The sequence below is a fragment of the Panthera uncia genome, chromosome E1 (genome assembly GCF_023721935.1).
Source record: "Panthera uncia isolate 11264 chromosome E1, Puncia_PCG_1.0, whole genome shotgun sequence".
Taxonomy (NCBI): domain Eukaryota; kingdom Metazoa; phylum Chordata; class Mammalia; order Carnivora; family Felidae; genus Panthera; species Panthera uncia.
In genome coordinates this window covers 58,570,589-58,583,720 of record NC_064814.1, presented here as the reverse complement: position 1 = coordinate 58,583,720, position 13,132 = coordinate 58,570,589, and the positions used below count along the sequence as shown (strand labels likewise).

Below are 13,132 nucleotides of genomic sequence, written 5' to 3'. Positions count from 1 at the left end.
GAGGGCGGGGCCCCGCCCGAGGGGGCTACGGGACCAGGGGAGGGCAGGAGCTGGCTCCTCGGAACTGCGGGATTAGGGGAAGGCAGGGCCCCGCCACATGGGGCTGTAGGATTAGGGGAAAGCAGAGCCCGGCCCCTCGGGATTAGGGGAGGGCGTGGGCTGGCCCCACGGGGCTGCGGGATTAGGGGAGAGTAGCGCCCGGCCCCACAGGATGCAGGATCCAGAAGGACACCCACGGTGACCCCCCACCTCTTGGCCCCGTCCACCGCACACCGGCGCTAGCACGGGGTCCGGGAGGGCGGGTCCCCGTACGCACCGGCATGGCCCCGAGGCAGCACACCGCTCGGCCAGCGTCCCCGGGCGCGCCGGACACGGAAGGGAACGCGGGCCGGTGGTGAGACGCGAGGGGCGGCGCGCCTCGGGCCTTCCGCCGAGACCCTAGCGGGCGCGGAGAACGCGTCCCGCCTGAGCGCCCGCCTCTCGGACGGGGAAGAGGGGGCCTCGGCTCTGTGAGGTCACCCGTCACCCGCGCCCCGCCACGTGGCCGCGCCCGCCACGCACCTGGAGCCGGCCCGGCTGCCCTCGCTCTCCAGGCCCTGGAACATGTCGCCCGCTGCCCGGCGCCTCCTGGCCCGCTGTGCCGCCGTTCCCGCCCGGCCCCACGCAGCGCGAGGTCCGCCCGCCGGAGTCCATTAGATATCGCCAATGCCAGTCACGCCGCCGCAGCCAATAGCGACGCCTGGCCCCGCCCCCGCCCCACCGGACGGGCCCTGGACGAGGCCCGCGCCGCGCTCGCAGCCGATTGGTGAGAACAGATGCCGCTCAGGCCTCGGGCGCCGACATTGGGCAGCAGGGCGGCAGGGGCGGAACGTAGCCCCACCCGAAGCGGACGCCAGGGCCGCCCGATCCCCTTGCGCAGGCGCGGGCCGCGCACCCCGGAAGCGCCTCAGGGCCGGGGACCGCCGCCCGCCCCGGAGGCGCGCGGGACTGCCCGGCGTGCGGCAAGCGCCCACTAGCCGGGCTGCAAAGATGTCACCCGGAGACCGCGCGAAGGAGAGGCTCACTCGGGAAGTATTAGATCAAGTATTAGTATGTATTTATGCACAATAATAAAAACAGATTTACAAGTTGAACTGGAAATTTAAACATAAGAAGTTTAACAGCTTTTGTTTATTATATTAAATAACCAAAACACCTTTTATTCCCAAAATTGGTAAAGAATAAATAATATAATTTACAATATGGTACAAAAAATAATCAGGAAGGACAGGCATTCTGCTTTATACATACACTGTATATGTATATTTATAATCTATAAAACAAATTCACATCTCAAACAAGCCGAAACCTTAGATGATATGGCTTAACGATTATCAAAAGAAACAGCGGTAAGTTCTGCGGCCCAGACCATAGCTCTAGCGCCAGCTATCCTGTTAGAAAACAAAGGGTCCAGGTTGCTGTAGTGCTTCCAAGACTTAACGTGAGTTACAAATTACTGCGGGGTCCAGAGAGGTCTGACAGGAAAGGTTTGCGGTGGGTTTCTTCCTTTTTTTTCATAAGACAAGATGCCCTATTTTCTCACAAATGCATTTGATAGATCTCAATGTCTCAAAAAAAACAAAAACAAAAACAAAAAACTGCTGCTTTCCTCCTCTACTGGTCTCCAAAATCTTTTGTTCCATAACTTTTCTTTGCACAAGTTTGGATCCCATGCTGCGATCAAGTTAAAAGATGCTATCAAACTGAAAAGGACACCCTTTCCAGGATTCTGATGCTAAGTTGGATATGTGAGAAAGCAAGTAGATCAATGGATGAAATGTTTTCAAATATCCCCACTCCCTGAGCAAGTACTCTACACCTAGGAGATAACGGAAGGATGAGGAAAATGTCACCAACAATCCTATGTGGGGCCTCCAGCTTCGACTTCTGTCTCTATTTTCTAGAGTGTAATGCTCATCACTGGATAGTCACCATAGGAATCAAGGCCCAAACACACCAACTCCCTGGAGACCAGCTATCTCCCGTCTCAATCTTTAAAGAAGATGAATCAGCAAAAAGATCCCAGACAGCAGTAGACTGACTCGGGAGGGATTTTCTGAGGAACGGCCCTGGTCTCACAATGTGCTCGAATGCACGAAGAAAGCCAGAGGTTCACACGGAGATGACAACTTTCGTTGGGAAGGCAGAGGAAGATAAAGGAAGAGGGAAGTTTCTCTGCTTGGGTCTTTTGAAAATTCCAGCCCTTAACATTAGCTGCTTATTTTTATACACATACATTTAGGCTGGGAGAAAACACACTCATCCTTTTAATGCTAACGACGCCACTTCCCCTTAGCATGGCGAGCAAATGCTTATTTATACCTGTCTGGTTGCTGCAAAAGTGGCAGAATTTTCTGGAATCGTGTCAGCTTTATTACAGGTGAGAAGAATCCATCCACTGTCCTCATTAACCCACCTCCCAGCTGGATGACACTCCAGAGAGTCTGTGGTCCAGCCCCCAAGGGGAGGAGACACTAAATGGCCTACAAAAGCTGATCCAGATCCCTACTTGTCCTCCTTTTAGGTGTCATTGAGTAACCTGGGCCACCCTACCCACCAGACTGCCTCGGGGCGTCCCCTAAGGAAAGCAGCTTAAGACCTTCTACCATCTCTGGCAACGTGCACACTGCCACCAGGCACTGCTCCCAGCAGCGGTGCTATAATGTTACTTGGCGTCTCTGGTCCCAGACAGTGGGAGTAGAAGCAAGTTATGAGTGGCCTGAACTTGGTCTGGTGTCCTAACCTACTAAAGACCTAACAAAGTCAGATGCCCAGGGACAGATCTGCTGATCTTATCACCTCAACAGGGCGCTAATTCCAGGAAACGGATGGATGGATCACAAAACCACATAAGCTAGTTTAAAGACGCTGTGGTTCAAGTGATGCCATCTGTATCTCTTATTAAAGGGGCGCCATGTCCCTCTCTGACACATCTCCAGAGCTTTAGGACTTTCTGTAAGAGTCCAGAAGAGTGCTTTTATTGGTGCTATTTGGACCCAGACCCAGACCAGAAAGAGGGAAACCTCCTTATAGGCAAGAGCTCTGAGAGACACTTAAGACGAGGGAAAGCTACTGCCCGGAAGCCTGCCCTCCTCCACTGCTCGGGGGGAACGACCCTGCCCGCAGCCTGTAGCGGCCACATCCGTCTGCTGAGATGATGAGATCAGGAGCATCCCCTCTGCTCGTATAAGACCTTTTCTCCCTTTTCACGCTGCCTCAACTCTTCACAGCGGACAGGGAGAGAAGCCCGTGTAGAGGGCCGGGGCTGGCCCGGGAGGCCGCCGCTCCATTCTGCTGCCAGTCGGGAAGAGGAAAGAGAAACGGTGGTCAGTTCTGGCGGGTTTCAGAAGCCAAAGAGCCTGGCTGCGGGGCGGAGGGTGAAGCAGCAGGTGGGACGGCGGGACGCAGGTTTCACCTGAGCAACACCACAGCACTGGCTCCCGGCCGCCACGGATGCGGCCGCATGGTGCTTTGTCTGTGGAGCCTCCCTAGGCCGAGAAGCAAAGGAGCTTGTTGGCTCCGCTCTGCGGGGAGACCGGGCATGGAACCTCTGCAGCGATGCCGAACGGTCACCGGGGCCGGGGAGCACACCAGAGGGATGTGGTTTTTGTGTGCTCCGACTACACCCAGGCGTTCTGACCTCTGCTTGCGTTCCCCGCGCCGGGAAGAGGAGAGACAGAAGGCCACGGGGTGGAAATAACGTGAAGGATGAAATCTGTGTGCCCGGGAGGCTCTGCGCGAAAGCCCACGGAAGGGACAGGAGATGCCGAGGCAGAGAAACCCCTCCCCACAGGGCCCGTGCCGTCAGGTGCCGGACAGCAGCACGCCGGCAGATCAGGAGCTCGTTGGCAAAGGCTCAAGTGTGGCCCCAACAGAGAGAGAACATCTTAGTTGACCAAGAAGAGACTCAGATCACCGGGAAGAAACTTGAACACAGGAAGGAAACCATTAAACTCTGCTCTTCTCTGACATCTCCTAATTCTCAAAACACGAGGAAAATTTTTTCCAACCAGTTTAGCAGAACTTTTTCCTAAAAGTCCACACAACCTGCGTAAAACAGGATTCTTTCCTCCTTCCCGTTGAGTCAGAACAAACCTCTAGGTTTCTGCGGTGATGGCACCCGTTAGGCCGCCCTGTGATCCGAGGGTCCTCTGAGGGGTCTGCTAAGGGTAGAGACCCCATGAGGCAGAGCCTAGGCCATGCCCTGCTGTCCCTCCCTGTCATCGCTCTGCAGAGAAAGCAACCCAAGAGTGCATAGGTTTGGCAGAAAGAAAGCAGCGGTGGCTGGAAGCATCCCTGCAGAGAATGGGGAGGCCGCAACTCCCTGGGACCAGCGACTACGCCAAGGCACACCCATTCCTTTCCCTCAGAAAGAAAGCCCACTCGAACATCGAACACAACAACTGAGGCAGAAGCGTGGGCAGAAATGTGGTCGCTATGCTGACCCTAACAGGAGACCCCATGGCTGGCAGGGAATTGCTCCAGCCCCATGGCCACGGCTGACATAGGCCCTTCCAGAGAATTCGTCCTCGTGTCCCGCGCCACCACTGGCCTCTGCCCGTTGGGACACGACTTGCTGCGTGTTGTGCGTTCTGGGGTGCAGAAGTTCCTCCGTTCGGACCGTCCTCTGGAGGGCCTGGGCTTGATTTGTGTTTTCTCTAGCCCGAAGAGGGCTACACCTACCACAGTTGAGGACCACCAGCCACGTGAGCCCTCCTCTGCAGGCTCCAGGATGCCCTGCCAGTGACGAGGTGTGGTCACTGGGACAGGTCACCGACGGGGGGCCCACCTCCACTGCCATCAAACAGGACCTCTCGGCGGCTGGGGTCGGCGATGGCTAGCTCTTGGGCCAAATCATTGAATCGAGATATGTAATCGATGCTGTTTTCATTCATCATGCACACCAGCTGGGAATCCACAACCTGTGGGGCAGAGGACACAAGGGAAGACCATGTCAGCCGGTGACTGGCTGGCTGCTGGACTGGAAGCGAATGGCCACCATGACTTCGGTGGATGGTCAATGAACCTGGCGTGTGTATAGTGAAGATTAGAATCCCCCAGCAACTAGCCATGTCACAACGGCTATTCTGTCACTTTGAGCACTGCCTCTCTTGACAGGTGTGCACAACAGCTAACCAGGCTTTCCGGCGGCCAGGATCAGAGTGGTGGTTCCCAGCACACAACACTTACGGGAGACGATCGATAAACAACAAGACAAATGAGACGGAAGCAGAGATAGCGGGTGGCCACGGGGGTGGGGAACACATGGCCAGGAAAGAAATAAGAAGTGCAAAGACCGTGAGGGAAGACAGGCTTTGGCTCTTAAAGAAACGAGCAAGCTGGCGGACAGGGCAAAGGAAGGAAAACAGGGACAAAGACCAGTGTGTGCAGAGCAGAGCCCCGGGCACAAACACAGGAGACTCGGTCGTCAGTGTGTGTCGTCTGCCTCCTTTGCAAGGGGCGTTGCTTTTGTGCACTCAGGGCCCAGAGCAGTGCCTGGCATGGAGTAGGCCCCGGGTAAGTATTTGTCAATGAATTGCATAACACAGTGAATGAATGAGAAGGCTTTGGAAAACTCTGGGTACGGCTATGGTAGGAACCCCAATTTTAAATTTTTTATGAGAGAGGCGCCCGGCCAACTCAGTTGGAAGACTATGTGACTCCTGATCTTGGGGTCATGAGTTTAAGCCCCACAACGTGATGGAGACATTACTTAAATAAGTAAACTTTAAACTTTTTATGAGAAGTATCCTAGAAACTAAACTTCGTTTTCAAAAAGTAAAGCAAATAGTGTCTCTCTTCTCCATGTACGTTCCCCATCAGCTTCATCATTGTCAATCTGGGCCAGCCTGGCTCCACATTTCCCACCTACAACTCACACCCATCACCTCTGTTCACATCTTATCAGAAGGGCCTGGAGAGGGCCTAGGATGAACCCGGGCTGATCCTGGGATGAACCGGGGGTCAGTCTAGCATGTGCCCAGGATGAACCTGGGGTGGGTCTGGCAGGGCCTGAGGTGATCCTGGGGTGGGTCTGGGGTGGGCCTGGGGTGGGCCCAAGAGTCTACACTTCTAACAGCCCCAGGCACTGCCGAGCTGCTCTGGGGACCGCCTATGAACCGCGAGGTCCTGGCGTGCCGTCTACGGGTACGTGTGCCGCACTTGTCTGCATGGACGCTGAGCGCTCGTAAGCGTCCGCGCACAAACAGGAAGGGGACAGATGGGCTGTGCACGTGACCGCAGAGCCACGGGGTTTAAGAAACGCGCAGGGAGGGTGGGTACGGCATTCTTCTGTCTGTGTCTCTGTCAGGGCAGAAGGTCTGTTCACATCCCGGGTCGGCTCGAAACTCTGCAAAGCCTCCCTGCGAGGCCCCCACATCTCCAGGCACAGGTGAGGACTCACAGAAGCTGAGGATCCCTGGGAGACAGCCGTGAGCACCCTTCCCTCCAGAACCTGACTATAAAATCCCCAGGAGATACCACTGACACCTGGATGTCCCACAGGAAAAGTATCTAAGAAGTGTTGCTTGAGAACCTAACAACTGACTCGACCCTTCGGGGTCGGGGGACCTAGATGTGGCGTTCTCTCCCTCTTAGGCACATCCTCTGCCTCGGTCTGAGTGCCGGGGCTGCATGCCCCACACTAGCTCAGTGCACCTGTGTCCACTCCGTCGATGGGCACCTGTCCTCGCTGGCCTCACCTGCTTGCTGACACCATTCGCTCCTTGTGGGGTGGGGACCCGGGGAGCCTCGTGAGCAGACAAAGAAACGGGCCTCTCAGACCGAGTCTCAGCTCCACGTCGAGGGTCTGCCATCACCTGACGCGGGCAGGAGCCCGGGGGAGCAGAGCCCACTCTCCAGCTTCGCTGGCCAGCAGCCTCCTGCCACGACGCAGGGGAATGCTGCCCGTGCTGTCTCTGCCCGTTGGGGGCAGCGTCGATGACGGGCCTCTACCACTAACTGCACTGTCCCTGTCTATCAGGGAGGGGCAGCACCGATGACAGGTTCCCTACCACTGCCGCCCACTCGGCTAAAACCAGAAGCAAGGCGGCGAGGAGTGGCACTCCCGCCTCGGGTCATGCAGCTGCTGTAGGACAGAACGAGATCCAAACCCTGGCCGGGCTGCCCGCAGAGGCCCAGCGGTTGGCCCGACACCAGGGCGTCCCAGGCTCCCAGCCTCCGGGGCCCAGCTGTCAGGGTATGTCACGTGCCGCCCCGCAGGAATGGATGCCGCCTCCCTAGTCAGGAGAACTCGCAGCTCTCAGGCACCACACGGGCCGGCTGGAGGGGGAAGGCCAGCTCCGGGAGGCGGGCTGGCGGTGGAAGTTGGGCAAAGGCCGCGCACTCACCTCAGCGACGTCAGCCAGGGACCTGGACACGAAGGAGTCTCTCGAGTTGCCATCCAGCAAGCTGGGGCCCAGCAGGGAGGTGCCGCTGGGGGGCCCCGTGGGGGTCGGCAGCATCTTCCGGCTCTTCTCCGGGGAGATGAAGCTCGCTGCCGAGAGAAGGAGAACGCATGCTGAGGCTGGCTAGCCCGGACCCGTCCAAGGGGAGGATCCCGCGGGCCGCACGGGGCCGGCATCAGCCCCATGCTCGTGTGGGTGCAGCCGTTGCGCGGTGCGTGGCCCTTCCCACACGGGGAGGCTGGCAGAGCTCTCCGTGCAGCGTCTGGTCGTCACCCTCTCCTCCGTGTAAGGTAGTCTCTAACTTTTCATAATTTATATTTGACCTTGCAAACACCCGCACTGTCCTATGCGATTTCATCATCGACGCTGTCTGCCCATACCGCCATCGATGGAGCCCCCACCGTTCGGGGCCATCAGGCCTGGTGCCCACACGTGCGCCGACCCGGCTCATCGTGTGTACAACAGCCCCTTTCAGGGGCCACCAGTCCCCTGACCACGCTCACGCCCGGCTGCCCTGAACACCAGGTGCGCTGACCCCGACGTGCCACAGGAGCTCCTCCTGCGTAGGCCACAGAGGCCGGTGTGGCTGTCCTTAGCAGCTCCTCCCACCATACGAACACCTGGCTCCTGGGGAGGGGACCCATCCCACGATGCTCTGATCTTCAAAACACGCTGAGGATGGGGGAGGAAACTGAAAACCCCCCGAGCTGCAACCTACCCTGCCGACAACAACAAGGGCAGAAGGCCCGCGCAGGCAGGAGCCAAAATAGGGGGCGGCCCGGAGAGAGGCACAGGAGACTGAGGGGCGAGGCACCCATCTCAGCTGGGCTGAAGGTCACACGTGTCCACGTTCGCCATAGCACGGTGACGTGCATTTCCCCTGCGTAAGTGCCGCGGGATGAACCCCGAAACAGGATAGGAGTTCTAGGACTTCTGCCGCAGTGCGGAGACGTTAGACTCCAGTCCTCGCCTGATGTGCCACGGGGAGCCCGCTGGCGCCCTGCTGGCCTACGACGACGACCCAGGCGTCTACACTCACCAAACAAGCTGCTGAGCGACGAGTCTGTGGGGTCACTGGGGCACCACTGGGGGTCGTGGGTGGGGGAGGCGATCCAGTCCGGCTGGGGGCTGCTGGATGGGGACGGAAGGCTCTTGGAACTGTCACTGCCATTCAGTTTCGCTGGAGAAAGAGGGACTCCCTCACCTGTCAACGGACACCGCGGATCAGAGATGGCAGTGGGGGGGAGGGGGGGGAGAGCACCCCACCTCCCCAACCTGCCATCAACAAACAGCAGCATGGCACAGTCAGGCACCACTGAGCATCTAGACCCGGGGCCACGTGGGGCCCCGTGGAGGATGAACAATATTGGCCTGCAGGGGAGACCCGTGGTGGCAACCCCAATAGCTATGGTTATGACTGACAAGGCCAGACCCCATGTTGAGGGCCACCCCAACCTGTCACTGGTGCCGACACCAGCCTTCTGAGGCACACGCTTCCCAACTTCACCAGGAAAACGCACGACGGTGCGAGCTGAGTTCTGTGTGGATCCACAGCCGGAAGCAGACCAGCTGTCCGGGGAGCCAGGGAGGCCAGGGCCCCAAAGGCCCCAGGCCAACACCCTCCAAGGGCCTGCACAACCAGGATTCACAGCTAGCCAGAAAGAGGCCCTCTCTGAGCCTTGGGCTGCAGAGGCCTTGCGGGCCCTCCACTGGGGCCGCCCCCACAGGCGGCAGACGCTCCACACCCCAGAGGGGACTCAGGACGGGAGCGTGCCCAGCAAGTGTGCAGACACCTGGTAGGAGGTCAGGCCCCCGGGGGACCTGGAGAGGAGGGCGCACGGGCGCCCCGACCCTCACCATACTGGCCGGAGCTGATGGCAATCTCGATGATGGAGTCGCTGATGTGCGTGGCGGGCTCGCCCTGCGAGAGCACGTCCTCAGGCGGGCCGGGCAGGGAGATGTCCAGCAGCGCGGAGACGTTGGGCGGGGACAGGCGGCTGCTGGAGCCCTCCGGCGCGGGCACGGGTGTGGGGAGCCCGTTGTGGAGGGGAGCCTTGGCCAGCTCAGATAAGGAGAGAACAGGTGAGCCCTGGGCGGAGACACAGCGGGTCAGTCAGGAGCATAGAATGCAAAATCAGCCTCAGCTTCACGAGCAGTGACACGTGACAGGCGGACTGCCGCATACAAGGACCTGAGCGGTCGCTTCTTCCTCCCCAGCGAGGAACACGCACAGGGGATTCACTTCTGAAACCACTCCAGGGCGGGCAGCACGGGAGGGCCTGGCGGAGGCGGCCGGCAGGACAGCTGGTAAACCGGGCAGAGGGGTAGTGCCGGGGGGGGGGGGGGGGGGCGCTACCCACTGCCACCCTCCTCCGCCTTGGCCCAGGACACTTAGTCTTTCCAGGGGTGCATCTGAAACAGGCCGCCTTGCGGAGGGGAAGGAGGAAGGACCTGAGGCGGAGGACACACGTTCACCTGTCTGGGCGAGGCAGGTGGACGGACAAAGCCACTGGGCGGCAACGGCTGTCTGTGTGCCCTTGCCACAACCTCCGGAGAAGCAAGGGTCACAGGAAGACCCCGAGGGTGGGGGCCTGGCCTAGGGGTCCCAGGGCAGGCACTGTGCTCAGCAACTGACAGCACATCCTACCTGGAAACTGTCCGTCACTGGCTCCTGCTCAGGCCTCGAGGGAACGCTGACGAACGGGCCGCTGGCGCCCTACAACACCACCAGGACAGCCCGTGACCCTCCGCCCACACCTGGGGTCGTCTGCCAGTTCAGAGGGCAAGCCAAGTCCCAGCAAAGCCCGAGGGCACGGGTGGTGGGGGGAGTCGGAGGCCAGGCGGGGAGACAGGGCGAGCGACTTCTGCAGACAGACAGAGCTCCACGCCTGTCTTAGCTCTGGATCCTGCCGCATCACAGCAAGCCTGTCCCCACTGCCTTTCTTGGTGGCTCTCCCCTCGGGACCACACGATGCTCACCCACACCATGGCCTCCCTGGTTCAGGCACTCTCCTCCGGCCTACTGGGGCCCGTCCACTCCTCAGGCAGAACTGGGAGCCCAGCGTGACCTCAGCCCCGTGGCCTTGGTGCCCACATATCTGGAAAGTGACCGACCTATCCCAGAAGCTGGTAGGGATGCGAAGAAGCCTTTCTATAAACACACTCACCCCCACGGCAGGGATGGGGTCTCCGTTCTGGTGGGTGCCGGTGGAGTCCTGACCCGGGACGGTAGCGGTCACCTCGTCTGAAGAGAGCGGGGAGATGCCAGACAAGCCCTCAGTGTCCAAGACAGGCAGGGGGCTCCCGGGGATGATGCCGGCACTTTTAGCTGCCAAGTCGATAGCACCTAGCAGCAGAAAGGACATTTCGAACCTCGTCTCCAGGGACACCCTGACACGTGCCCCAGGGGGCTCCCTCACACCTCATTTCCAAGAAGGCCAAAGGCCCCGAAGGGTAACCACACACAAGGACTGCAGTAGAGGAGAACAGAAACCTCACTTGGAGGCTGTCGTGCTAACGACAGAAACTTACTGGCCAGATGACCCGGGGCCTGGGGTGGAAGGGCCTTGGGCACAATCGGCCGAGACAGGGCCGCTTTGGTCAGGGAGGACTGGATGGGCCGGAACGAGCCTCTGCCTGTGAGGACAAGAACAGAGACAGACGCGTCGGCCTGCGCCCTCTGACTGCACAAAGGGGGCCGCGCACGGTTTCCTTTGAGGCCGCAGACAGAAGCTGAACCATTTCGGGAAGCAGTGAGCCTCCCAAACCCTTGCTGACGTTTGACAGGGGTCAGACGGGGTCAGACGGGGAGAAAGCCCCGGCTCCCGGGACTCAGCGCCGCCACGCTCCCCAGGCCGCTGGAAGGGTGCAGTCGTACTGCCGCCGGCGTGGGCCCAAAGGGGGACGTGCGCCCGCACAGCCTGACTCTGCCTCGGCAGGTGGGCGCCCCCGCTGGACGGGGCAGCTGAGAGTGGGCACGAGGAGCCATCGACGCTCTGGCGCGTGCGCCCGACAGGTGCAGATCGAGGCTGGCTTAGAGGGTGCATCGCAGAGTGCAAGCTCCGCTCGCCATCCCTACTATGTAACAAAGTGTCCCTCAAAGAGCCAGGGCTCCTGCTGCGCTTCCAGACCCGCGGCAGCGTGCCATGCACACGCCGAGGTCAGGCCTGCCGGGGGCGGACGACAGGTGCTCCCCGGACACTAGCGAGCAGAGCCTCCAAGCCAGGGCCCCCGAGCCCACCTGTGAAGGAAGCTGCCCGCACCCCACCTGCCAGGGGTCCAGGCCCGCCGCTCCACGGCCCCGGCCCACACGGGGGCACACACCCGGTGTTTGTGGACGGGACGCACAGAGGAATGCTGGGGAGGTCATGCCGAGAGCCAACGGCACAAACGTCTAGCGTGCCCAAAGACGAGGCCGGGTGTAGCGGAGGAGCGAAGCCAGGCACTTACCAGTTATGGAAGAATTGGACAGGATGGAAAAGGAACAGACGTTGTGGGACTGGTTTTCAGATGGCCGAGGAAGCAGTGTTCTCTGTGGAGGAAGAGGACCTGTCATCAGGTGTCACCTGTCATCAGGTGATGGAGAGACCCTGGCACCAAGAATCACTCAAGGGATGAGTGACGGGCTGGAGGGGACATTCCAGGTAAGAGGGGCCCGAGGGGGGCTCCGGCACTAGAGCTGATGATACGAGGGCCCCCAGGGCACCCTGAGGACAGCTGTGTCCATGGACCCCAAGTCCCTGAATACTGGAGCCTCTCCGGGGAGAGCCCTGGGGAGCGATGCCAGGCTAACCCAGAACGCCCCCCCAGTCCTGCACAACTGCTCACGAGCGCTGGACGGGGACGGTTACGAGACACACCCTAGATCCGGGACTCCTCACGTTTGCGGTGAAGAAAATAAAGTGGCTCCTTGCGATGCAGACGGGCAAAGGGCCTTCGCCACTCTGCCCACCCGTCCCTGCTCCTGGCCTAGGTCTCCTGGGTGTGAATAATTAAGTGCCAACCGGACCACCGCCTAGTAGGGAATTATGGGAATTGCCGAAACCGTTAGTCACTGAAGTAAAACGGGAACGCGGTCTGACACCACAAAGCGTCACGAGACGCTGCCGGCTCTGGGTGCACAGGTGTGGTCTCCCTATCCCGCAGAGGCTCCCCGAGGCGTCATCACAGAGAGAAGGTGGCTGCTACCAGGGCCGCTAACGACACAGAGGGCCGACAGGTCTGCTCAGCTACCAGGAGGCAGCCGGGCAGCCCGCTTCCACGGCAAGGAGCCGTGCAGGTTGTGTGTTGGCCTCGCTTCCGACGCGCGCCGTCGGAGGAGGACAGGAAATGCCGGGGCTGCAGCAGCCCCGCCGCCCTGCCCTGGGCGTGTGACAGCAGCCTGGATGGCAGGGGAACGAAAGACCAGGGCCGTGTGCCAATGACACTTTCTATAAAACCGTAAATGCAAAAGAGCACATACTATGCGCGGTTCCGTTTACGTGAAACGCTCAGAGGAAGCAAATCCAGAGAGACAGAAAGTGGGCTGGTGGTGGTCGTGGCTGCCAATGTCTGGGGGGGGAGGGGCACTTCAGGTAACGTGAAGGTGTTCCGGGATCAGACGGCGGTGGCAGGCGCACAGCCCTGGGAATGTACTAACGCCACTGAACAGTACACGTCAGACCTTTACGCCGCGCGAATCGTGAACC

The 13,132-nt window shown here is 59.8% G+C and overlaps 2 protein-coding genes across 10 annotated transcripts in view; both read right to left on the bottom strand.

Moving 5' to 3' along the window:
- JPT2 (Jupiter microtubule associated homolog 2) overlaps positions 1-668 on the bottom strand; it is a 17,814-nt gene extending 17,146 nt beyond the window's left edge. For 6 of the 7 annotated variants that reach the window (XR_007459255.1, XR_007459253.1, XR_007459254.1 and 3 more), the window contains exon 1: positions 562-668. Coding sequence is in view for 3 of the 7 variants with exons in the window: in XM_049637245.1 (XP_049493202.1) it covers positions 562-605 (44 nt within the window). In the remaining 4 variants the exon portion in view is untranslated. Of the gene's footprint in view, positions 1-316; positions 501-561 lie in introns of those variants that run through there. The other variant, XM_049637248.1, reaches the window with a different exon arrangement.
- A 406-nt stretch (positions 669-1,074) lies between these two features.
- The window catches only part of CRAMP1 (cramped chromatin regulator homolog 1), a 57,295-nt gene continuing 45,237 nt past the window's right edge, over positions 1,075-13,132 (bottom strand). For 2 of the 3 annotated variants that reach the window (XM_049637244.1, XM_049637243.1), the window contains 8 exons: positions 11,895-11,976; positions 10,977-11,081; positions 10,613-10,791; positions 10,093-10,161; positions 9,303-9,534; positions 8,485-8,649; positions 7,389-7,534; positions 1,075-4,961 (listed from right to left, as the gene is read on the bottom strand). In XM_049637244.1, the coding sequence (XP_049493201.1) occupies positions 4,797-4,961; positions 7,389-7,534; positions 8,485-8,649; positions 9,303-9,534; positions 10,093-10,161; positions 10,613-10,791; positions 10,977-11,081; positions 11,895-11,976 (1,143 nt within the window). In that variant the 3' untranslated portion in view covers positions 1,075-4,796. The remainder of the gene's footprint in view (positions 4,962-7,388; positions 7,535-8,484; positions 8,650-9,302; positions 9,535-10,092; positions 10,162-10,612; positions 10,792-10,976; positions 11,082-11,894; positions 11,977-13,132) is intronic. The other variant, XR_007459252.1, reaches the window with a different exon arrangement.